This window comes from Bombina bombina, chromosome 7, assembly GCF_027579735.1.
Source record: "Bombina bombina isolate aBomBom1 chromosome 7, aBomBom1.pri, whole genome shotgun sequence".
NCBI lineage: Eukaryota > Metazoa > Chordata > Amphibia > Anura > Bombinatoridae > Bombina > Bombina bombina.
Genome location: NC_069505.1, coordinates 296,254,989 through 296,279,970, shown reverse-complemented (window position 1 = coordinate 296,279,970; position 24,982 = coordinate 296,254,989). Strand labels below are relative to the sequence as shown.

General features: G+C 35.7%; 1 protein-coding gene across 1 annotated transcript in view; it reads right to left on the bottom strand.

Moving 5' to 3' along the window:
- The window catches only part of FLNB (filamin B), a 341,931-nt gene that overhangs the window by 91,531 nt on the left and 225,418 nt on the right, over positions 1–24,982 (bottom strand). The window contains 4 exon segments of the mRNA XM_053720866.1: positions 8,412–8,535; positions 17,002–17,169; positions 21,107–21,267; positions 23,811–23,973. Coding sequence (XP_053576841.1) covers positions 8,412–8,535; positions 17,002–17,169; positions 21,107–21,267; positions 23,811–23,973 — 616 coding nt within the window.

The window sequence follows — 24,982 nt, the reverse complement described above, 5'->3', positions numbered from 1 at the left end:
TCTTCCTCCTCACCTCCCCATAACATGTTTGAGAACCACCGGCTACCAGATGCCCAGCAAAACCAGATCTGAGTTTCTAAAAGGATATATTAAATGTTCAATTTCATTAAGGGGAAAAGTTTTTATAAAGGAGGACCATTTAAGAAAAAACCCTTCTTACGTCCTAATCATTGTCCAAGTTAGTATCAAACTGTTCAAGGATACATTGTTTCCTTAGGGAGTTCTTAATTTCTGTTATACTAGGGGTAGCTCTCAGCTTCCATTTTTTAAATATTAAGTATCTAGCAGCTAGTATGGTCATATTGATAAATTTGGTATTAATCTGCTTCTTCCCTGGGTTAAACAAAAAAAAACTATACTTATCGATGATAGGGTCAGGAGGGGAGTATTCAATGTCTTAATAAACCAGAATTGCACTTTGAACCAGAAATTTCTAATTTTTGGGCAAGTCCATAACATGTGCAAAAGGTTCGCTGAAGGGTAAGAACATTTGTGACAAGCACTAAAGCTGGTGTTCCCACATTTGAAACCCTTATCTGGAGTAAAATAGGACATATGAAGTAGTTTCACATGAGATTCCTGCCACGTAGAGGAAAGGGTAACTCGAATGGATTCTTGAATTGAGAGGTAGGGTAATTTGGGATCCAAAGGGTCTTGCAATATCAGTTTGGACCATTTGGTCCAGATCTTATCAAGATTAGCCATGCCTCTATCAGATGCTAAGATATAATAGCAGGGGGTAATTGACATATGCCCATTTTTCACTAAAACAAGCCAATTCCGAATACTTCCCATGGACCAGTTCCACCCATAGTCATATGTAAGTTTAAGCGCAAAATGTCTCGCCTGTAGGTACGCAAAAAAGTTTGTCTGAGGAAGATTAAATTCCCCTCTCAATGACTTAACACATCTTCTCTCAAAGTCTAAAATCTGATGTGCATAGGAAAGACATACTGCTTCCCATTTTAAGAAGAGTGTTGAATGTAGTACTGCTTGGAACTGAGGATTCCCCGACAGTGGGATATACCTCGAGAGCCGATGTTCTAGACCCAGAGAGCTGCAGACCTTTTTCCATGCTTGAATTGAATTGTAAATGGATCTCAATTTTTTAATTTCAGGTGGAATTAAGCTGGTGTCACAGTGGATAAGTGCCAAGGGAGAAAGAGGATACGTTATGCTTTTTTTTTTTAGATCATTATTCGTGACATAATCCCTAGAGAATATCCAATCTGCTACTATCCGTGCTAGGAAGACTTGATTATAGATCATGAGATCAGGGAGGGCCAAGCCACCATGTTTCCTGGAGAGAGAGAGTTTAGAAAGTGAAATTCTGGACCTTCTATTTTGCCAGATAAACGATTTCACAGCAGAGTTCTTTAGAACCATAGGAGTATTCTGGAGAATATACAGCAGTTTAGGAAGGAGGATCATCTTATATACAGCTATAGGCCCAGATAGAGAGAGAGGTAAATTATGCCAGTTTTTAAGAGAATCTTTCATTTTATTTAGGATTGGGATAATATTGAGAGAATACCAGGCATTGGGACTAGAGGATATGATAATACCCAAGTACCTGAATGATTATTGTACTATGCTAAAAGGGAGATTTGTTGGTGAATCTTCCATCTGCTTAATCCAAAGTAATTCAGATTTTGTGGTATTAACCTTGTACCCAGAGAAAGATCCAAACTGTTGTATGATTATGAGAAGCTTTGGTATATTTATATGTGTATTAGACATGTAAATGAGAATCATATAAATGAGAATATCATCGGCATAAAGGGCGATCTTTAGCTTCTTCTTACCTATCTTGATTCCTTGAAGATGCTGCGTGATAACTATAGCAAGAGGTTCAATAGAAATATCAAAAAGAAGCGGGGAGGAGAGGGCACCCCTGCCAAGTTCCTCTCTGTAAGATTATATTGTGAGACAGAAAGCCGTTCACCAGCATTCTTGTGGATGCCTTTTGGCATAAATTACCAATTAATTTGATAAAATTACCTCTAAAACCAAACTGTTGCAAAGAGAATAGGAGATGATCATAATGCACCGAATCAAAAGCTTTTTCAGCATCTATGGATATAATTGCCAAGTCAGAGGTGCCGTCTCTTCCCTTGTGATCGAGCCTCTCAATTGAATTAAAATAATCTATAACGAGAAAAACTTCCCTTATCTTAGCAGCAGAGTTTCGTTTCATCAGAAAGCCAGCTTGGTCTTCGTGGATAATAGAAGGAAGAAGAAGTTGGAGCCTATGGACTAGGATTGAGGTTAGCAATTTGTAATCTGTGTTCAAGAGAGCAATGGGCCTGTAAGACTCCTTCTTAGTTGGATATTTGCCTTGTTTTAATATCAGAGTGGTATAAGAAGCAACAAAGTTAAATGATTACTTTCTGTTATAATTTTTAAGCTAAACAACTAACATATTAAAGTTAATAAACATTAATTAAAACCTACTGACCTATATTTTCTCCAAAACGAAGTTTCATAACGTTCTAAAAGTTATATCTTTTATTCGCCGATGAAGTCACGTTATCCTACCCACTATTTTCAGCACTGAGTGTTCAAAATACTTAAACCAATAACTTTGTGTTTAAAGCGCCATTTTGAAACCTAGGTATTGTAAACGGATTGGTACAGAGCAAAGGATACCCACAGAGTGGGTTTGGAAAACAATTAAATTTGCAGACAAGATCTCTGATATACGGTAGACATATGTTAATGAAATGCTATTGATAAAAAGCGTATTTGGGGTAGTTAGTTAGTAACAAGCATAGAAAATATTTACTTACAGTGGCCCTTTAACTATAGGCTCATTGCCGTCTGAGTATATATCATTGAATAACGAAGTTAAATAGGGTGCTATAGTAGAAGATAAGATTTTATAGAATTCGTTAGGAAGAGCATCAAGACCTGGTGCTTTATTATGGGAGAGATTTCGGATTGCACTAGCAACTTCTGACTCAGATATGGGTAAATAAAGATCTTCAAGCAGGGGGGGAGTTAGCGAGGGAACTGAGATTTTACACCAGAAATCATCACGTTCAAAATAGTTTGAGATTCTAGAAGAGTATAGATCTTTGTAGTAATCGTGAAAAGCTTGCAAGAGTTCTTCAGCAGGTCTAATAGTCTTACCTTTGACATGTAGGGAATCTATCAGTTAAGAGCCTTTTGTCATTTTTGACAAGTTTTGCTAAAAGTTTCCCTGTCTTATTTCCATAACGATATAGTTTTGCTTGGAATCTGGTCTCCCTCTGTGTAGATTTATATAGTAGAAAAGAATCTCTCCCAAAGCAGAGGTATATTTTAGCCAGTTCTTTCTTGCCCTTTTTTAAAGTTTTCTTTTGTGCATATGTTAGAGTGGTTTTACTATGTTCCGTAATGTCTTCTAAGTGTTTTCATGATATCGATATCATTCACAGTGTAGCTTATTGTATGTGCCGAATAGAGATGATGCTCTGCTATTTATACTGGAGAGTCCTCACAACTCACTGATGTCACAAGTGGAGGGTACTAATGTCACAAGGGGAGGGTACTAATGTCACAAGGTAAGGGTACTAATGGCGTTGAATTGGGCAACTGGCAGAGGGGGTTATGTGTGATGTTAGCTTCACAAATAGATTTTATTCAATATAGGCAAATGACTAGTATAAACAATCAAATTCACTCTCCAGTAGCATATGATTACACGTGAAAGTAAGAAATCACAGGATCTACATTTCCTTCCATGGAGGGTAACCATTGAAGGATCCTAAAGATGACTGTGGTATAATAAGATGTCACAATTCATATCTGATAGTATCATTCAATAGGTTTGTGGGTTAAAGAGACTGCAGTTTGCTCACGGTATCTTTCTACATAACGTTTCTGCATTGGTAAAAAGGTTTTTCAAATTATGCAATAGTGCTTATGTATCTTTTAGTTCACAGTATATTTTATTTTGTTGTATTACATTAACAGCCCATGGTTTTCACAGACCTTTAAATATATATCAGGAGTAGGGCTGCAACTAACGATTATTTTCATAATCGATTAATCGGCCGATTATTTTTTCGATTAATCGACTAATCGGATACAAAATAAATAATTTTTTCCTATATTTAAAATAAAATCCATATACTGAGTGTTATAAATATAAAGTTCAGACTAAAACTTTACATTAACACAACTGTTGGTCCATTTTTTTAAGGTACAGAACAAATTTTTATAATTAAGCAAAACAAAACCACAAACTGTTTGAAAAGAGGAAGAACTTGTAAGAGGTAGACTATAACTGTTTATAACATTCTGTTATTTACTCTTTCAGAAACTTTGCATTAAAATGCAAAAATGTCAACATGCTCCTGACTGAGGCTGGCACTCTTTTTTGCAGCTATCTTGCCTGCAGCAGAGAAGAGGGGCTCAGATGGTGTTGAGGTGTCTGAGATGCATAAGTAGGGTTTTGCCAATATCAACAAGGTGGGCTATTTATCTTTGGTAGCTCTCCACCAAGCCTGGACTTCATTCTGACATAAAAATATCTTGAATATCTATATGCAATGGTAAACAACCAGCTATAAGGTTAGGGGGGAAATATCTAGTCCACTCTTAAAATAACAGATATATACTTATAGAAGGTTGAATTTGGTACATATTCCAATTAATTAAAAATATAAAAACACAAAAAAAGGCAAAAGGACTAAATACTATATATCAGTAACAGGACACAGCCTTACACATTTATCTATAGAGTACATATAATCAGCAATAGCAAGTGATCCGCTAAAAAATGTGCAAATAAATTCATATAACAAATGCCATCAATCTAGGGCTAGGTGTAAATCACAAGCTCGGCACTATATCATGCAAAGCATAGTCCCAAATCACATGATTTAATCTAAACAATCCAAATTATGACTCCTGTTTTATTTCTGGGTTGCACATAAGACAGGAGTTATTAAATTCTAAAAGATATATAAGAAGCGCTCACAGGGGCTAAAGACAAATTAAATTTATTAATTACAAATTAAACATAAAATAAAACATTAGAGTGCGCACTCTTTTAATACAATTTAAACTAAACCATACAACAATTCATTGATTCTAAAAACTTTATCGTTGGCCAACTTTTCTTAATCTTGTGTGTAAAAGGTGCTGTTAGCAGATAATAGTATAAAAACAAACTTTCCCAAGTCTCTTATTTGATTCTGTGCAAGATGTATATAACAAAGATTGGGAGATCGATTTAGCTCCTTAAGTTCATTAGATTCAAATCCAATGGCCAATCAGGTGTCTCTATTTACGTTGTTTTATTATTTTCAAATATAACCGTTATACCGGTGATTGTATCCAAACTTTTTTTTAAAACCAAAGTTCTTTAGTTTAAATAAGATACTTTTTACCTTAATGTTGCAGTTCTTTGTGTAAAAAGGTATCTATTTGGGCTTCAAACAGTTATTTTTAGCGGTGTAACAGGTACGGCTTACCGTGATTCTGCTACCGCTGATCTTCAATTGTTAGAACAAAATCTCCCCGCCTTCAGATGACAATGGGCAGTCGGCCTCTATTGCCTCCAGGCTAAAGGGAACTTTTTCACTTGCTTCTGGATGCGGGTATTTGTTTGTCTCACCCGGTTGTTTACTTGCGGTCTCCTTAGTCAGTATGCACAGCTTATAGGGAAGCTGTCAGATCCTTGAAAATTTTCAGATGTCCAAGCCTGACATCAACGGAAACGCGTTGATGATAGGACACAAAGGATATCACAGAATCAGATATACAGCCTTTGAAGTCAGGCTTGGACATCTGAAAATTTTCAAGGATCTGACAGCTTCCCTATAAGCTGTGCATACTGACTAAGGAGACCGCAAGTAAACAACCGGGTGAGACAAACAAAAACCCGCATCCAGAAGCAAGTGAAAAAGTTCCCTTTAGCCTGGAGGCAATAGAGGCCGACTGTCCATTGTCATCGGAAGGCGGGGAGAAGAATTTCTTACCAATGACGATCAGCGGTAGCAGAATCACGGTAAGCCGTACCTGTTACACCGCTAAAAATAACTGTTTGAAGCCCAAATAGATACCTTTTTACACAAAGAACTGCAACATTAAGGTAAAAAGTATCTTATTTAAACTAAAGAACTTTGGTTTTAAAAAAAAGTTTGGATACAATTACCGGTATAACGGTTATATTTGAAAATAATAAAACAACGTAAATAGAGACACCTGATTGGCCATTGGATTTGAATCTAATGAACTTAAGGAGCTAAATCGATCTCCCAATCTTTGTTATATACATCTTGCACAGAATCAAATAAGAGACTTGGGAAAGTTTGTTTTTATACTATTATCTGCTAACAGCACCTTTTACACACAAGATTAAGAAAAGTTGGCCAACGATAAAGTTTTTAGAATCAATGAATTGTTGTATGGTTTAGTTTAAATTGTATTAAAAGAGTGCGCACTCTAATGTTTTATTTTATGTTTAATTTGTAATTAATAAATGTAATTTGTCTTTAGCCCCTGTGAGCGCTTCTTATATATCTTTTAGAATTTAATATATACATTTAACTGCATACAGGTCAGTTTTTTATAAGAAGTTTGACATTAGTAACTATTTTTAACGTTTATAACAAATAATTTTTATCAACATAAGACAGGAGTAGTTGTAAACGTAAAAAAAAAAAAAACTTATACGGTCATGAAAAAGTGAAAAGTAAAATGTCTGTAGACGTCCTTTAGGCTAAGTGCATAACCACAAAACCCAATATCATGTGCAGGAGCTCATTGTTGTGAAGCAGCTGGTGCTGTGCACAGACCAACTAATTGCAAACCAACTAATCAATTATGAGATTCGTTGACAACTATTTTCATAATCGATTATTATCAATTATATCGATTAGTTGTTGCAGCTCTAATCAGGAGTGTTCCATGAGTTTATTAGGTGGTGCTTTAATTGAAATCATTTTTATTGGTTTTCATTATCAACATTTCAAATCATGAAAAGATATACAAAAAAGGCAAGAGGGAACCACAAAGTATATGGACATGTCGATGAGACAAATATTAATAAATCTCTGTATCTCTATCAACCATGTAACCTCTTTCTAAAATAGGCATATTAAATTGCCCACTTCCTGTTCACCTATAACATATCCAGGTTGAGAATATCCCTCCCTCGTTAATACTACAACTCAGGAGATTGAACGATGTTAAGTATTAGAGATTGAAGTTTTCTCCATGACTCTCTTAACCTAGATACAGATTTCAGTTCCCTCCTTCATGCTTCTTATATATATATACTATTAATTAAACATCAGTAACTATGAACCATAACCCCCCCTCCCCCACCAAGTGTTATCTAGCTACAGGTGTATTTAACGGCTTCTTATTCTGCAAGTTACTATTTAGGATATCTGTGCCTAGGTTCATAAATATCGAGTGTTTAATGGACCCCGCCCCTCCTCCTCAGCTATCCTGTCTAAATCACCTACTCAACTTCCTCTCCAGCAAATCCTATTCATCTATCCTCTCTCAATATCCAGTGGAACCACACCTTTTGAAATTGCTCAGTAGATCCTTGTGACCATGCTGCTAGTTCTGACATATTAGGTGATGCTTTAAAGGGACAGTCTTGTCAAAAATAAAGTTTCATGATTCAGATAGTAATTTTAAACAACTTTCCAATTTACTTTTAGCATCAATTTTGCTTTGGTCTCTTGGTATTCTTTGTTGAAAGCTAAACCTAGGAAGTTCATATGCAAATTTCTTAGCTCTTGAATGCCACCTCTTATCTGAATGCATTTTTACATTTTTTCACAACTAGAGGGCATTCGCTCATGTGTGCCATATAGATAACACTGTGCTCACGCCCATGGAGTTACGTAGGAGTCAGCACTGATTGGCTAAAATGCAAGTGTCAAAAAACTGAAACAAGGGGGCAGACTGCAGAGGCTTAGATACAAGGTAATCACAGAGGTAAAAAAAAAGTGTATTAATACAAGTGTATTGGTTATGCAAAACGGGGGAATGGGTAATAAAGGGATTATCTATTTAAACAATACAAATTCTGGTGTTCACTGTCCCTTTAATGCAAAATATAGTGAGAACAACTGTCACTGGTAGTTCACATGATATTATAAATACATAAAAAAAAAAAAAAAAAAAACAGCTGTACTCAAGTGTAAAGCTAACAAAGTATACTCCATTAACCAAACTATCATTAAACCATTTTCCATGTTTTTGTATTGGTTTTTTTTAAACTTTGTTTTATAAAGTGTAAAATCATTGGTGCCAGGAAGCAGTGGTAGTTTCGTATTAGTAGACGGTTGACACAAGTCTATTCTAATCAACAAGCGATTCACTTTTTTTTTTTCATTTTGTTTTTAACCATTTCAGGTTACACCAGACAGATGACATTCTACTGTGTCTATCACATTTACCTTTGAGGAATCTCCTCATCTGCATACTGGACAGCTACTGTATAAGGACCTTCAAGGGTAGGTGTGTAGGATACTGTGTGTGTTCCATCCCCATTGTCTGTTATATCAACTGGTTCTACAATACCTGCACAAAAGATGCAAACACAAGCTTAAATCAGTTTACTCCAAGACAATCTCCACAAATGATTAATCATAAGGCTACAAGAATTTCATAAAGTTCTACAATGTGTTAATAGAAAGTTTTCGTAGGGACATTTTAGCCTAATATTTAAATGATCAAAATTCTTTCAATATTTTTAATATTTAACAAATGCTTTTTGCAAAGCATGTGCTTAAAGGGACAGTAAAGTCAAAATGAAAGTGATGATAAAACTGTGCTGCTGCAGCTTGCTTTACAGCACAGCACTCTTCTACCAATGAGGAGACGTTTTCACCTCTAAACCAATAGCTGTGCTAACATACAGAATACTGTCAGCTGACATGCACAGCTATTGGTTTAGAGATACAAATGTCGCCTTATTGAAGGAGTGTGCTGTGCCGTGGGTGGCCCGGAGTCGCTGAGTTTAGCAAGCAGCAGCGGCACAGTCAGGGTGAGTTTAGCACCCTTTTTTTAATAGCTGATTAATTAAATTCCACTTTATTTTTAGTAATGGCAAATCCTAGCGATTGATAAACGCTTGGATTACCATCACTTTAGACTTTCATAATTCAGATACAGCAAGCACTTTTAGACAATTTTCCATTTTACTTCTATTATGATAATTGCTTTGTTATTAAAGACAAAACCTAGGTAGGTTCAGCAGCAGAAATGCATTACTGGGAGCTAGCTGGGGAATTGTTGCTAAACATATATGTCTCTTGTCATTGGCTGATGTGTTCAGTTAGCTTCCCCCGTAGTGCAAAGCTGCTCCGGAGCCTTCCAAGGTTTACTCTTCAACAAAGTATACCAAGTGAACACAGTTATTATATAGTAGAAGTTAACTGGAAGTTGTTTAAATAGCATGTTCTAACGGAATCAGGAACATTTTATTTGGACTTTACAATCTTTTTATTTAACCCTTGTAAAGGAGATAAACACATAGTTGAAAGTTGAGCTAAAAAAAACTGCAATGTATTGCCGCTCCTGAGAAGGAAACAGACGTGAATCGATCAAAAGTAACATATTTAAGTACCTACCAATCACTGTGTGTGCCCTGCTCATAAATGGCGCAAGAGCATGTCTGGAATTTGCATTATGGGTTTACCCCCTTTGCACAACCTTTGTTTTATAATAAAATGTTCTGATAAAATGTTCTAGAGTGAAATGAGGACCGGCATCTTACTAGATACACCATGAGTCCATGACCTGATTATTAGACAGCCACAGTGCTCCAGGAAATTGTATTCAACTTAACAGAAAAAAAAGACTTTTAAAGAGGACAGGTGTTAAATGACAAATATTAGTATTTATAATAATACGGGGACCAAAGGAATGGTAGCAACGCTCAAACGGAGAGGGCTAGATCCTTCCCACTGAACTACACAAATATCTGCATATGATTCACTTACTAACTAGCTGCGTTAGTCCACAGTATTATTAAATAACTTTGATTTGAATAAAAACAGTAGCCAATGATGTTATCAATAATAATCAAAAATAATTCCATTATGTTAGAGAAGAAAAAAAGGTAAAAAAAAAAAAATCAGACTATCAAGATTGTGAAGTGACAAATGACATTATTTTATCATTGAGGAAATGCATCAAAATCGTACACATTGGTTGCGAAGAATATATTTGCCCTACACAATAATATAAAAATACTAAACAGTCAAGATGCTTGGGGCCCATATCTGAATTTTAGTTTTAGCTTATGGGCTAAAATATTGCATTTAAAGCAGGGGTATCAAGCTCAATGTATCTCAGGGCCACTGACCAAGTGTTCTTCTCCCATGGGGGGGGGCTACTTGAACTGAAAAAGTGCTCTGGAACTGGAAGCGACACATACCTAAGTGCATGGTGGGAGTTGTAGTCTACAATAGATTCAACCTTTTCTGTGCGCTAACACCACAAAGCAAATAATCCACTCCCTTGTTATTTCCCGACTTGACTACTGCAATAACCTACTTACTGGCCTTCCTCTTTCCCGCCTCTCCACCCTTCAATCCATCCTAAATGCCTCTGCCAGGCTGATCCACCTTTCCCGTCGCTCTGTATCTGCTGCACCTCTCTGTGAGTCCCTTTATTGGCTCCCCATTCACAGCAGAATTAAATTAAAAATTCTCACCCTTACATACAAAGCTCTCACCAACACCGCTCCCCTCTACCTATCCTCTCTAATACACAAGTATACTCCAGCCCGTCCACTAAGATCCAACAATGACCTGCTCCTTACATCCACGACTATCACCTCTCATGCTAAACTGCAGGACTTCTGTCGTGCAGTACCTACGCTCTGGAACACTCTCCCTCGTGCTGTCAGGCTTTGCCCTAATCTGTCTTCCTTTAAATGATCTCTGAAGACTTTTCTGTCCAGGGAAGCCTACCACCCAACTCAATAATAAATTAATTTCACTTACCTAACATTTCCCTCATCTAACTCTGCATTAACATCTTTCTCAATCTTGCAGTCCTCACCTCCTGTTTCTCACCCTCCTACCCTTCTAGATTGTAAGTTCCCACGGGAATAGGGCCCTCAATTCCTCCTGTATGTGTTTGTAAATGATGTCCTGTCTCTTACAAGTCTTGTACTGTTTTATTTATATGAACTGTATCCATGGACAGCGCTGCAGTATATGTCTGTGCTTCATAAATAAAGTATAATAATAATAAAACATAGATAAAACTATCTTGAGAGCTGCATTTGGTCCTGGGGCGGGTACTTTGAGAACTGATTTAAAGGAACATGAAAACACAAAATATTCCTTTCATGATTCAGACAGAGGATACAATTTTTTTAAAAAAAAACGTTTTCACTTTATTTCTATTATCAATCTTACTTTGTTCTTACGGTATTCTTTGTTGAAAAGATATCTAGATAGATAGAGTGCACACTTTTGAAGCAATACATTACAGGAAACACTGCTGTCACCTATTGTTATAACAGTTATGATGCCATATATTACTCCAGTCACATGCACGCGCCTACACCTTCATATCTGTTTTTCAACAAATGGTACCAAGAGAATTAAGTAAATTTGTTAACAGAAATTTGATTATTTAAAAAAAAAATGCTATACTCTAAATCATGAAAAAAAAATGTTTATGTCCCTTTAAAAGAAAAGGCACTATTAATTTTTGCACGGTCTAAGTGAAAACATATAGTGAAAATAACTTCTGGTGGTAGTATGTAGTTCGTGTTCCTTATTAATTAAAATCATGTTGGGATGATTAGATGAAGACTTCCTTAGGCACCCTCTGTGACAAATATATTGGTTCATCATTTGACACTTCTCTATCAGGGACAGTCTTACATCTTGGCCACTGAAAACAGGAGTAGGTACCCACTGATATAGAAAACACACTACTTCAAGTGGGGCTTGATAGTTCTCTATATATATCTACATACAAAACCCTTAGCTTTGTTCCTGAAAGTGTATAGCTGGATCCTCAGTTTTCTAAGCCCTGGCTTAGAATTCTGTTTTATAAGTCACTAATATTTTATAGATCTATTCCTTAGACTTAAATATTTCTAAACCTCCATCTCATTATGAGGATTCGATTTCAGGGTCTTATTCCTTCAGGTTATTATTCAAGCATGAAAGCCACACAACTAAATGGACAATTGGCCAATTGGAAACTTCTATACAGCTCTGATTATTGAATAGCTCATGTGTTTTCTTTTCATTTTGGTCTAATCAATTGGATCAAACAATACTACTATGCAATTTACTCATGTTTTAAATCAATAGTTGGTTTTGCATTACTTGATGCATATCCTCAATGAGTTCAAGAGTTTACCTTAAAAAGCCCACAATGAACCAATTGTTGGAATTACTGGAGCCAGGGTCCATTGTGGTGTCATTTCATGTCAACTGACACTGACAGACAGGATAGACTGTTGCTTTATAGGTACATTCCCACGGGTTCTGTAAGCTGATCCAAGAATGGCGATACCCAACAATGTTTAAAGGGACATTGTGCACTAAAATGTTCTCCCCTTTAATGTGTTCCCAATGGTCCATTTTACCTGCTGGAGTGTATTTGATGGTTTGCAAACTGATTGTTTACATTTATTTTGTTATTTAAAACATCTACTTTTGCCTGATGCACTCCCCATCTATACTGAAAATATAAGTAAGAAACTATATAGAAAAGCTATGCAAACTGGATACAGTAGCAATGATTAATCTCCCAGTAGGGGTAGGAGGGAGCGATAAGTTTTGTATATGAAATAGTTGGTCGTGCAAATTCAACTTCTAGCCATCATTAGCATTTCAATACATAACATAGATAACATTACCAGGTCTGTTTTACTTGCAGCGTCAGCCCATTGATATGGGTATGTCTTAGAAAACAACAGGTGATGGTTTGATGGACAAATACGGCTATTTCAAATACAAAAATAAACACAAAGGAATAATTTCCCATACATTTAATACTCTACAGTAGGTATAATAAGTCATTTGGAACACATTAAGGCAAAACAAATGTTATTGTACAGCGTCCCTTTAATATTATCTATATATACTAAACATTGTAGCTACTCAATGTTTTCTCTACCAGAGAATCAGTAACAGAGACCTTTACCCTGGACATATAACAAACATTAAAAAGAAATCTCCCATAAAACGTATGATCCTTTTTATTATTACATTGGTATTGAAACATTGTCAATAATCTTTATCAACAATTATACCTAAATTGTGGATTAGATTTTACTGATTGAATTGGTCTCTACACAGCTTGCATTACAGAAAGATGTATGAATTCTCAAAATATTGTTTATAATTTTTATTATCTGTATGGCTCATGATATATTGGCTAAGGTAAGGCAAAATTGGTTTGACAGGAGATTCCCTTTAAGTATAGGGAATATACCTTTAATTGCAACATCCCTGGAAATCATCAGCAGTCGAATCACAGTCATAATAAGTGATCATTATTTAAAGGGTGAACTAGTTGATTAGAAATGATTAGTAATGTGAAAAGTAAAAGGTAGTAAAAAAATAATTCGGAAAACCAAATCACAAGTCATTGGAAAAAGCTTTCCTGGAGCATAGTATCAAAGTTCAAACCTGTCTCATTCGAATCCCTCTTGAAGTCACCTTTAAAGAAATCTGAAATGGCTTTCAAGGGACTGCGTCTTGTCTGAGAATCTGTCTCATCAGCTAAAAATAAAGACTGTTATATCACCTGCCTTACAAAAACCACAACACTTTACATTCTTGTCACACATATAAGGAATTTTGACATTAATTTGGGGTAACTCAAATTTGGTCCACAAAGAAGCTAAATTCCCAAAGCAACCTTAGTTATAAGGGCTCATAATCTGTATTTAAAACGAAAAGCAATATGTAACAAACTTTATTTAAATCACAACAGGTACGTACAGCACAATTTTTTTTTTAAATCAAGTTCCTTCCACGGGAGTAAAAAACAAATTGTGTGACCAGCAAATTAAAAACCTTAACCCTTTAAGGACACAGCTTTCAGTTTGCTCAATTGTTTTATAACAGAAAAATTCCGTCATATGTCCTTAAGAGGTTAAACGGACACTGAAACAATTTTTTTTCTTTTGTGATTCAGATAGAGCATGCAATTTTAAGCAACTTTCTAATTTACTCCTATTATCATTTTTTTCTTTGTTCTCTTGCTATCTTTATTTGAAAAAGAAGACATTGTAGCTTTTTTTTGGTTCAGGACTCTGGACAGCATTTTTTTATTGGTGGATGAATTTATCCATTAATCAGCAAGGACAACCCAGGTTGTTCACCAAAAATGGGCCGGCATCTAAACTTACATTCTTGCATTTCAAATAAAGAAAATTTAATAATAGGAGTAAATTAGAAAGTTGCTTAAAATGTCATGCTCTATCTGAATCACGAAAGAAAAAATTTGGGTTCAGTGTCCCTTTAAAGTGTATCATTGTGAAAAAGACACAAGAAACCATTAAAAACAGATACCCATAATCAGCAAAAAATGTATATAGTTTATATAAAGGGTTTACATTTATGTTTGAAAAAGATAAAAAAAAAAATACAAGATATTCTGATGTGCCAAGCATATTAGTGTGGTTAGCTATGTTAGTACAAAGGTTAAATTCAAGAGATTTATGCAAAGCCTTGGTTACAAATTTTAGGAACTACTCATCAATTTTAAGATTATATATAATAACCGTTTTTTGTTTTTTTGTTTGTTTTTTTAACAACTAAATTCTGTCGCATCAATATCAACCTTGCTCTCGGGGAATAAAAGACTGGGAATTACACAAGGTGCTTTAATTCTTTTCAATGAGCCAGCTGTATTGAGTTGGGAATTTTCTAAAATTCTGAACAAAAGGTGTTCCCGGAAACCAGATCTGAGAACTTGTACACAGCAAACCTTTATCATTAGTATTTACTCACCTTTAACCAGACCAAATAAATAAACAAAAAAGACAGATGGTCAATTATAACAACACTTTAAAGGAAATGATACCCTAATGCTGAATCACTTGAAAATTATGTTTATCTGCAAAAAGCAGACTAGAAAACAAACATCTCTATGTAAAAAAGGAAGATATTTTGCCTAAAAAGATTTCCCTCATTAGCCACATACTATTGTATTGTATTGAGACTTTTAGCATCCAATAAGAATGCTTTTCCCAGGACTTGCAAGGAAGTGTGCATCTCAGTTTAAGAATGTTTACTATGAAATATCACAGGATTATGGTGAAATCTCATGAGATCACAGTAAAGTGAAATGTGAATGTGGCACTGATGATGCTGATTGGCTTTGTTTTTGGGTTTTTTCCCCACATGCAGATGACAGTAAAAAGGGTATCTAAAGAATAACTGCTCACAGAGGACTTACTCTAGAGACCTGAAAAAATTGTGAGGTAAAATATATTTTTATCATTTTTTTAAAAAGAACACTAAAGTCATAATTAAACTTTCCAATTCACTTCCATTATCAAAATGTGCACAATCTTTTTATATGCACGCTTTCTGAGGCACAAAAGCCTAGTGACTGTGAGCATGTGCAAGAATTCCATTGTATATGCACTTGTGATTGGCTGATGACTTTCATATGATGAAGGGGGAAAGAAAATTTAACTAGTTTTGAAATTTGTCTGAAAAAAAAATAATCTAGTACTTATTTGAAATTCAGACTATATTTTTCACTGATCTTTTTACAGATATACTCATCGTTTTCAAGTTATTTACTAAATGGCTTGTCCCTTTAATTTTAGTGAGCAATACATGGTTTCTTTCATGAATTAAAATCTAATAGTTGAAAAAGATTGAATAAATAGTATACATTCGGTGTAGAGGAAGTAAGATGTAGAACACACATATGCATGTACACATACACATAGACACGCATGCACACACAGATTAACATTAAGACATACACATTTCAAAAGACACATTACTTCTTATATATAAATTGTTTTTTCTTAGACAAATATGTGCTTTCATACTGCATACAGCAAAAGAAAATGAAATTGCTGTAAGAGAAATATTTTTCAAATCTCTTAAGTATATGAAAGCAATATCCCTTTGATGTTATGCCCAAAGAAAGAATTTCCTCTTTTTTAGTACTCTACTCTCAATGAAGAATTACGTGAATTGCGACCATATTTTTGAGCAGAACAAATGTGTGCATCTTCAGCATATCCTGTGCTTAATACCAGCAAAGACAGTGAATTATTCACTGCTTATGGCCAGCGCATACACACACAAATATCACAGTGAATGAATTAAAAATGCTATTTGCAATCTGATAATGAAAAACAAAATATGGAACAAAAATAAAAGCCATCAACTGTTACTTTGAGTGAATGAATACGGAACATCTGGAGCAATTTATTATCAAAATAACCAGGAGGACATTTGTAAAATATGTACAGTTCCTTTGTTAATGTGAAACTACAAAATTTAACACAGATACATTATCTTGTTTGAACATACCCAGAGGCAGAACTTTTTTTTTTATTAACTTTCTGCAATGAGATTTATTTATTGCAAAAAATGTTTTTCATTTAATTTGGAAATGAAATTTTAAAATGATTACACTAACGCACCAGCTCAATTGCAATGTGTCAATTGACTGGAGAATAAATCAAATTCTAAAAAGTTTTATAATGTATTGCAGCAGTTGAAAATTGCATTCCAAATAAGCTGCAGAGAAAAACAAAAGTTATTTTTTTTTAAAATGTCTCAAAATAATAACAGTGCTCTGCTCTGGCTGCACTGTGTTAAGGAAAGATTACACAGTGCAGCCAGAGCACAGTGCTTGCATTTTCTGCAATGACATCTCGGATCACAGCATGTTTTGCCTTGGGGAGATCATAAAACGTAACATGGTCACTGATAAAGTGCCAGTAGGCATGAAACGCGTCCAACGGTTTTCCTGTGGTGTCTATACTACACAAAAACTGCAATGACAAAGAATTGTTAATATCCTTACCTCTAGGTCCATTCACAGTCACATTTAAAGGAGCTATACCAGCTTTGCTAGTGTCCACAGTAAATTGTTGTGGGATTTTAGCCCTAACTGCAGTTCCTAATCCTTGCCCCGTAAGCTTAACCTTGCTGGGATCTATAACATCCTTTACTGGCACTTTGAATGGACTTCCTGTAAAAAAACATGAGAAGGAATGATAAGTTGTATAGACATGTTATATAACAACATTTTCACAGCTATCAAAAGAAGATTAATTATATCTAAGACACATTTTCCAATGGCATCCTAGCGTGAGATACATGAGCCAGTGAGCATACAGAAGGGTAAATACAGAAGCAGGGTCGGATTTACAGCATCTAAAGCGCCCCCCATGCGCTCCCGGTTCACATGTATGAATCTACAGATACAATCTAAAACTTTTTAGAATTATGATTTTTTTTTTTTACAGCAGCTTCTAATTTTGCCACATAAAAGGGAGTCCGTGATCTATAACAAAACACTACAGACAATATTTGCCCAGTATGATGAGATTCCAGTCAGAACAGTATTTTTTATATATAATTTATACAAGAAAAGTGCAGGTTGTCTAGACTGGGGCTTCATTTAGAAACTTTGCTGACCAAGCCTGCAATGTGCACAATCAACCAAGGGTCAGTTGTTTTTTTTAAAGTGTGTTTATCCTGTACCACAGCCCTGGCATTTTGCATTTTAGCAATAATATTCATACCTATGGTATTTCATATGAAAGACTACCCTCTGACCATACAAATCTGTCATTTTGATTTAGACAGCCGCTGCTGCAGCTGATACATGGCCACTGTCCACTCCGAGCACTCTAATAGCGCACAAATAGTCACTCACTGTCACTCCCCATAAAAGAGCCAACCCCCACACACTAAAGGCTGTGCCACACAGCAAGTGATGCAGTGCGAGGCGAAGCAGCAGCTTTGCGCCGCGTCACCACTTTTGAAGTTCAAACATTTCAACTCTGAACGCTCAGCTACGCGACCTGATGCTATTGAACATGCAGAGATGAAAAGGCAGGACACACTGAGTGCGCACAGCCGCATCATCACGCTGCACACCGCTCTCAGTGTGTCACAGCCTTTACTCTCAGGCTGCTCTGTCCGCATTCACTCAAGGTACGGACTGGACCGGCCAGCGTGGCAGCCATCTTTGTTTAGGGCAAAGTTATTATCTACTATGATGAGTGAGGGCAGAGCCGCAGAGGTGTGCAGAAAAGGCATATGGAAGGCACATGCCTACTCTGCCTAATGGTAAATCCAGGCCCTGTACAGAACGTACCCCATTCACTTACTGGCCTCATGGTAAACTTCTATCTAAACAAGGTTAAAATGATGCTATCACTAATTGGTGTTTAAATTCCTTCATGTTTATTCAAGTGTTTTATGTAATGTCAGTTTGGAAAGGAGAGAGAAAAAAAGAGAGAGAGCGAGAGAGAGAGACAGAGAAAGAAAGAGAGAGACAGAGAAAGAAAGAGAGAGAAAGAGAGAAAGAAAGAGAGAGAGAAAACAAAGGAAAGAGAGAAAACAAAGAACGAAAGAGAGAGAGAGAGAAAGACAGAAAGAAAGAGAGAGAGAGAGAGAGAGAGAGAGAGAGAGAGAGAGAAAAAGACAGAAAGAAAGAAAGAAAGAAAGAGAGAGAGAGAGAAAGAAAGAACGAACGAGAGAGAGACAATGACAGAAGCAAGAGAGAGGAAACAGAGAGAGAGAGAGAGAGAGAGAAACAGAGACAAATACAAAGGCCCCAAAAAGCAAAATATTTTACCATTTTCCTCCCATCCCCATTTTTTTTACCCTTTTTAGGCAGTATAATTGTAATATGTTTAAAAAGGGTTTAATATGAAGAGAAATAATTAAAATAAATACCCACTAATGTCAATAACACACTACAAAGAATGAATGGAGTGCCAATAGAGATGACGATGTTATAGAGTTATATTTCGTATTTGTAGGAATGTATATTTTTTAGCTTTTTAGCAGATGTTCCTGAAATATCCTCACACTAGCAAAAATATCTCCAAAGAAAACCATCTCAGAAGTAAATTATATCCTTAAATTATGTAGACGTCCAACTTCTGCCCAATACAGTCCATATATAATGCTACAAGTTATATGGTTGGTATACATAAAACAAAACAACTGTCATTTATATTCACAGACCATCTAACTCCCCCAGGTGACTTACTGTCGCTCAATGAATGGTACATTGATAGATGAACAATAGACAGATTGAAAGATACATCAATATTTTAGGCTGTTTGTTTTTGGGGGGTTTTAACAGATTTAAATGTTTACAAAAGTGAGGAATAAATAAAAATATACAGAGTTATTAAGTAACTATCCACACTTATCCAACATCTATTTTGAGTGAATAATTTAATGTTGGTAATGTGTGTCTACGTCTTTTCTGTTTTTACCATCAGTGTTAGAACATTAAACTGTATTGGGTTAGCAGCCAGCTTAACCTCAATCAGTCTGTCCAATATTACCAATAGATTTCTACCTCCAACAAAACATTTGCTACAAGAAATGTTAATACACCATCACTCCTCTGCTGTCCTTTGTTACATATATAGCCAGGGATGTACAAAATAATCCTTAGCACAACCCTAAGTCATAATTTCATTATATTTCTTTAGGGTTTAGGTTAGAGTTAAGCTACTTAGCTGACAAACGAGATCCTTTCTGGTAGCTAAAGGGTTAACAAAGCATTGGTATATTTCCTCTGATAACCCTAAATCTGAGTCGATTTAAATTTGCATCATCTAAACACTAACATTTTAATGTGTAATTTCACTAGCAACATTTCAAATCAGGAAGATTTGTTCACAAACGTATAATATCCGATTTACATTCCCCTAGAGAGGCCTTCAGTACTACATAAGAGGGTGCGTAGATATTACAACGCTGTAATTAGTCCTGTCACTGCAATGGAGCAGGATATACCAGTGTATATAAAGGTTTCAGTAATCCTGAGGCCACATGATCTCTGTCACATGTAGCTAAACATGAAAATCACATGCCAATCTTCTGATCTACTGGTCAATCCTTAAAAATGTATTGGCATAGTACAAATGCATATTTTGGGCAGCTATATAAGAATACTCTTGATTGTCACATGAACACACATAAGTGAGATAGGATACAGAGACTCTGCTGTGCTCACATTCAAAACAGACTGCTGTAGTCTATCTCTAAGAACGGTACCTTGTACTCGCGCCCTTAGCTGCGACTGCCTGGTCCACACACACATTGTACTTGCTTTCCAGTCAATCAAGCTTTAAGGTAAATGAAACCCAACATTTTTCTTTCATGATTCTGAAAGAACATGTGGTACTTCTATTATTTCATTATCCTTAGATGAAAAGCATATCTAGGTAGGCTAAGAAACATAATGCATTACTGGGAGTTAAGCTTCTGATTGGTGGCTGCACATAAATGCTAGACATGTGCGATTCGATCCGAATCAAATTCGGACGAATTTGTCGAATTCGGAGATTCGGATCGATTCGAATGTCCGAATTGCGGTAGTGCCGAATCTACCAAATAAATCCAAATCGATTCGAATTTATTCGGTAGATTCGGATGGCCGTGTATTACACTAGTATTGTACAGTATACTAGTGTAATACACAGCATATCCCCTTAACAATTACCGCAATCCTGAATCGAACCGAATTTTTTACGAATCCGAAACGAATTCATTCGATTTCTTCCGAATTCGAATCGATTCGAACCGAAATTCGAATCGGTCCGAATCGAACCGAACCGAATTTTTCGACGCTGCACATATCTAATAAATGCCTCTTTTCATTGGTTCACCAGTTGTGTTCAGCTAGCTCCCAGTAGTGCATAGCTGCTCCTATGCCAAAAGAAGCAAATTTGCTAATAAAAGTAAAATCAGAAAGTTGATTAAAATCATAATCTTTGTTAATCAAGAAAGATAAATTGTGGGTTTTGTATCCCTGCAATCGACAGCATCACAGAACACACACAATCCTATGCTACCCAAAACCCTTGTACTTGTCTGTTCCTTTTCTGTATAGTTTATGTCTCTCCCTTAATGAGGTGCACTACAGAACATACCTGGTATGTGCTCTCCAGCATAGGTGATATTTACATCATAATCGCCAGGGACATAAGGAGTAAATTCAACACTGCAGCTTCCATCTTTGTTATCTTTACATGACATTTTGGATTCTGAAGGACCCTCAACGGTAATTCCCAGCCCACCGATACCAGCACCCCTGCAAAATATGAATATATTAGTCTCTTACTTTACATATCCTTTAACACACTCTTTTAGGAAACCACAGCCACAGATTCAAATCAGATTTAAATGCACGTCCTATATCTTATAATTCCAAAATAATGCCACTGGAGTAAAGCAGTAAAAACAAAAATGTACACAGCTGCTGTATAGTTATTAATGAAATAACTGTAACAGTATTATTAATTTAAGTGTGGTGTACAATAATTTGATAGGCAGAAAAGTCATGTTTAGTTAAATATTTTCAGGTTTTATTGTACTTAAACATGTGCCTAGAATTTTAAATTAACTCTATATTGAAAAACACCTGTCATATTGCAAAGGAATTTTATCCCTCTAAACATTAAAAAGGGCACAATAAAAATGTGATTTAAAAAAAAAAAAAAAAAAAAAGAGACAAAAACATAAAGTTAAAAAAGACTCTAAAAACTCTGCCACAGTGGAATCTTATAAAATAGGTGGTAAAAAAGTATAAAAAAGATACAAAAGGAGACTGATTTATTTGGATGCTGATATGAATGTAGCAGAGCAGGATATGTTGGCCAGACATTTACATCACCTAAAAAGAATTAGAAGCCAACAACTTGTCTCATTTGGATGTATCATTTTGTATATGTGGACAGCTTTAGGGAAGAAATGGTAAAACTATCTTTATTTAAAGTGAAGATCCATTTTGATGAATTAGTGCCCAGTTTGTAATAAAACTATTAAAAACAAGGGCACTTTAATTCATCAAAATTGACATTTCACTGTTTTCTTCAAAAACGTACCTTTTAATCCTGAATGCCGCTCCAGCGATTCCCCCGGACGTCTGACGCCTCTGCAGACGTCAGACAGACGAATCAGGCTTCCTCCAATCACAGCTTCCCCCCCAGGGGAATCTTGGCCTGATGCAACGCTGTGATTGGAGGAAGCCTGATTTGTCATTTTAAACCCGCGAAGACGCTTGCGACGGGCGGAGGAAGTGCTGGAGTGGCTGCCAGGATTAAAAGGTAAGTTTTTGAAGAAAACAGTGAAATGTCAATTTTTATGAATTAAAGTGCCCTTGGTTTTAATAGGTTTATTAAAAACCAGGCACCAATTCATCAAAATGGACCTTCACTTTAAGTAACTACCATTTTACACTATAACAAGAGAAAGTAAATCAAGGGTGAGAGAAATGAGAAAGAGAAACAAAGAATGATAGTGTAAGAAACTGAGAAAGAAAGATATAAAGATGAGAAAGTGGTTTTCAAAGTGGACGCACCTACTTTTGGGGGGGCACTAATAGACACTAGAGTTAGAAGGGGTGGGGCACTAGTTTGCAAGGCGTGAAAGCAGAGGCTAGAAGGCTCCTCTAAGAACAATTATCTAAGTGTGGCTCTTTATCCTAGATGACAAAACCATAACAACTTTCTCTTTTTGTATTTGAGGTTTTACCTCTCTTTGCTTTCAAGGTTTTCCTTTAAAGATAGTTTGTGTTTATCAGCAACTTACAGTCTCTCTGGCTGAGATAAATTGCAGTCACTTGTACAGAAGGCTCTCATTCTTTGTTTTACTAGCGCTGTACATCAGCACTTATTGCTAAAGGGATATGAAACCCAAAATATTTCTTTAGTGATTCACATAGAAAATGTGATTTTAAACAACTTTCTTCTGTTATATAATTTGGTTTGTTCTCTTGCTATCCTTTGTTGAAAATAATACACAGGTAGGCTTAGCAGCACAAAACACTACTGGGAGTTAGATGCCAATTGGTGGCTGCACTTGTCATTGGCTTACTTGATGTGATAAGCTAGCTCCCAGTAGTGCATTGCTGCTCCTTCAAAAAAGGATATCAAGAGAACAAAGCCAAATTGATAATAGAAGTAAATTGAAAAGTTGTTTAAAATTGAATGCTCTATTTGAATCATGAAATAAAAATCTTGGCTTTCATGTGTAACATTTGTAATCACTATGTAGTAGCAGGAAACACAGCAAAGGCCTGTTGTGCTTGTCTGAGTATCTTTACAGTTTGTTGATTAGTTCAGTTGTACAACTATGCTACAAGCAAAGATATTGACTCCAGATCTTCAAAACGTGGTGATTTAAGACGCCTACTAAGTGACAGGAAACCTGGCTCTATTAAACCCATACACCATATTATCATTTTTTTTTTTAATAGAGAAGTAATTAATAATTGTGGTATATCAGACTCTTGCACATAGGATATCAACTTTAAAGCTGGTATCACAATATCAAGATAATACATTTTTAATTAAGCTAAAAACTTTAATTTAAAATTGAAATAAATGTTTAAATACTCTCTTAAATTATATTGTGCTGGTGCTATCTTCATTAGGGATCGTGCACTGCTAGTTTATGGAATCAAAGGGGAGTGTGACTGGAAAAAGTTTGGGAACCACTGGTCTATACTATGTTTAGACAGGAGGGAAAAAAAACGAATTCAGGTTTTATGCATAAATAGTTTCTTTTCAAAATGTTCTTAATGTGACGTGCTCCTTAAAATGTATCAAATACTTCATTCCGCTTTATGGTTACCTTGTAATGACGGAGAATGCATTAGGCTTGTTGGTGAAGGCTTCCTTAAGACCGGCCCCTTCCGCTTTAACCCGAGATGGGAAGCAACCTTCAGTCACTTCTACTTTAAAAGGACTTTTTGGAACAGGTTCATCATCGTATGTTACTTTTACAGTGTGAACACCTTAAAGAACAAAAGAATTGAATTATATGTTGGACAACAAAGCAACAAGCTGATGCCTTTAAAAAAAGTCAACTATTCTACAAAGTAATCTCAGTAGAACAAATTGAAAGATTTTCAAACATTTTAAAGGAATATGAAAGCTAAACGTTTTCTTTTGTGATTCAGACAAAGAATACAATTTTAAAAAAAAATTCCAATTTATTTCTATTATCAAATTTGCTTTGTTCTCGTTGTATTCTTTATTGAAGCGCTACCTAGGTAGGCATCTGGAGCACTACATAGCAGGAAATAGTTCTGACATCTAGGGCTCTTGCAAATGGATAACATTCTTGCAAAACTGTTGCCATATAAGTGCTCCAGACACGTGCATGGTCCTGAACTTTTCAGTAAAAGATACAAAGAGAACAAAGAAAATTTGATAATAGAGCTAAATTAGAAAACAAATTAAATTTGCATGCACTATCTGAATCAAGAAAGAAAAACTTTGTTTCATATCCCTTTAACTTCTGAATCTAGTTTATTTGACTGCCTTGTGTCAAATATATAACAGAGGTGCTTCTAATCAGACAAAATTATAGGAAAGATTACACCATCACAGAAGACAAAACGCCCACACACAAATCATCAATACAAATCACGTGAAACATGAATATCATTCATTTTATCTTTTAAAACATTTGTGCAAATAGGTTTCATGAAAGTGCAAAGAATATAGATCATAACAGCTGGGTGTGTGTGCGTCACTAATAAGCATGTGCATTGGTCTCTTTTGTGAGGTAACAAATGCCCAAAATGGCAGCCGCTAGCGACATTTGGCCTAGTCGCTAACAGTCAGTCTGTATCAAATGCAGAGTTCTATACGGAATAAAAAACAAAGTACAGACAACACTGACAAACTCCTTTGGATGTGACGGTGTGACAGGCTTATGCATAGAACTCGGTAGGTTTGCTGTGCAACATAGGGGCACTAATACACCTTCCCCCCCCCAGTAACACAGAGAAGGTCCTA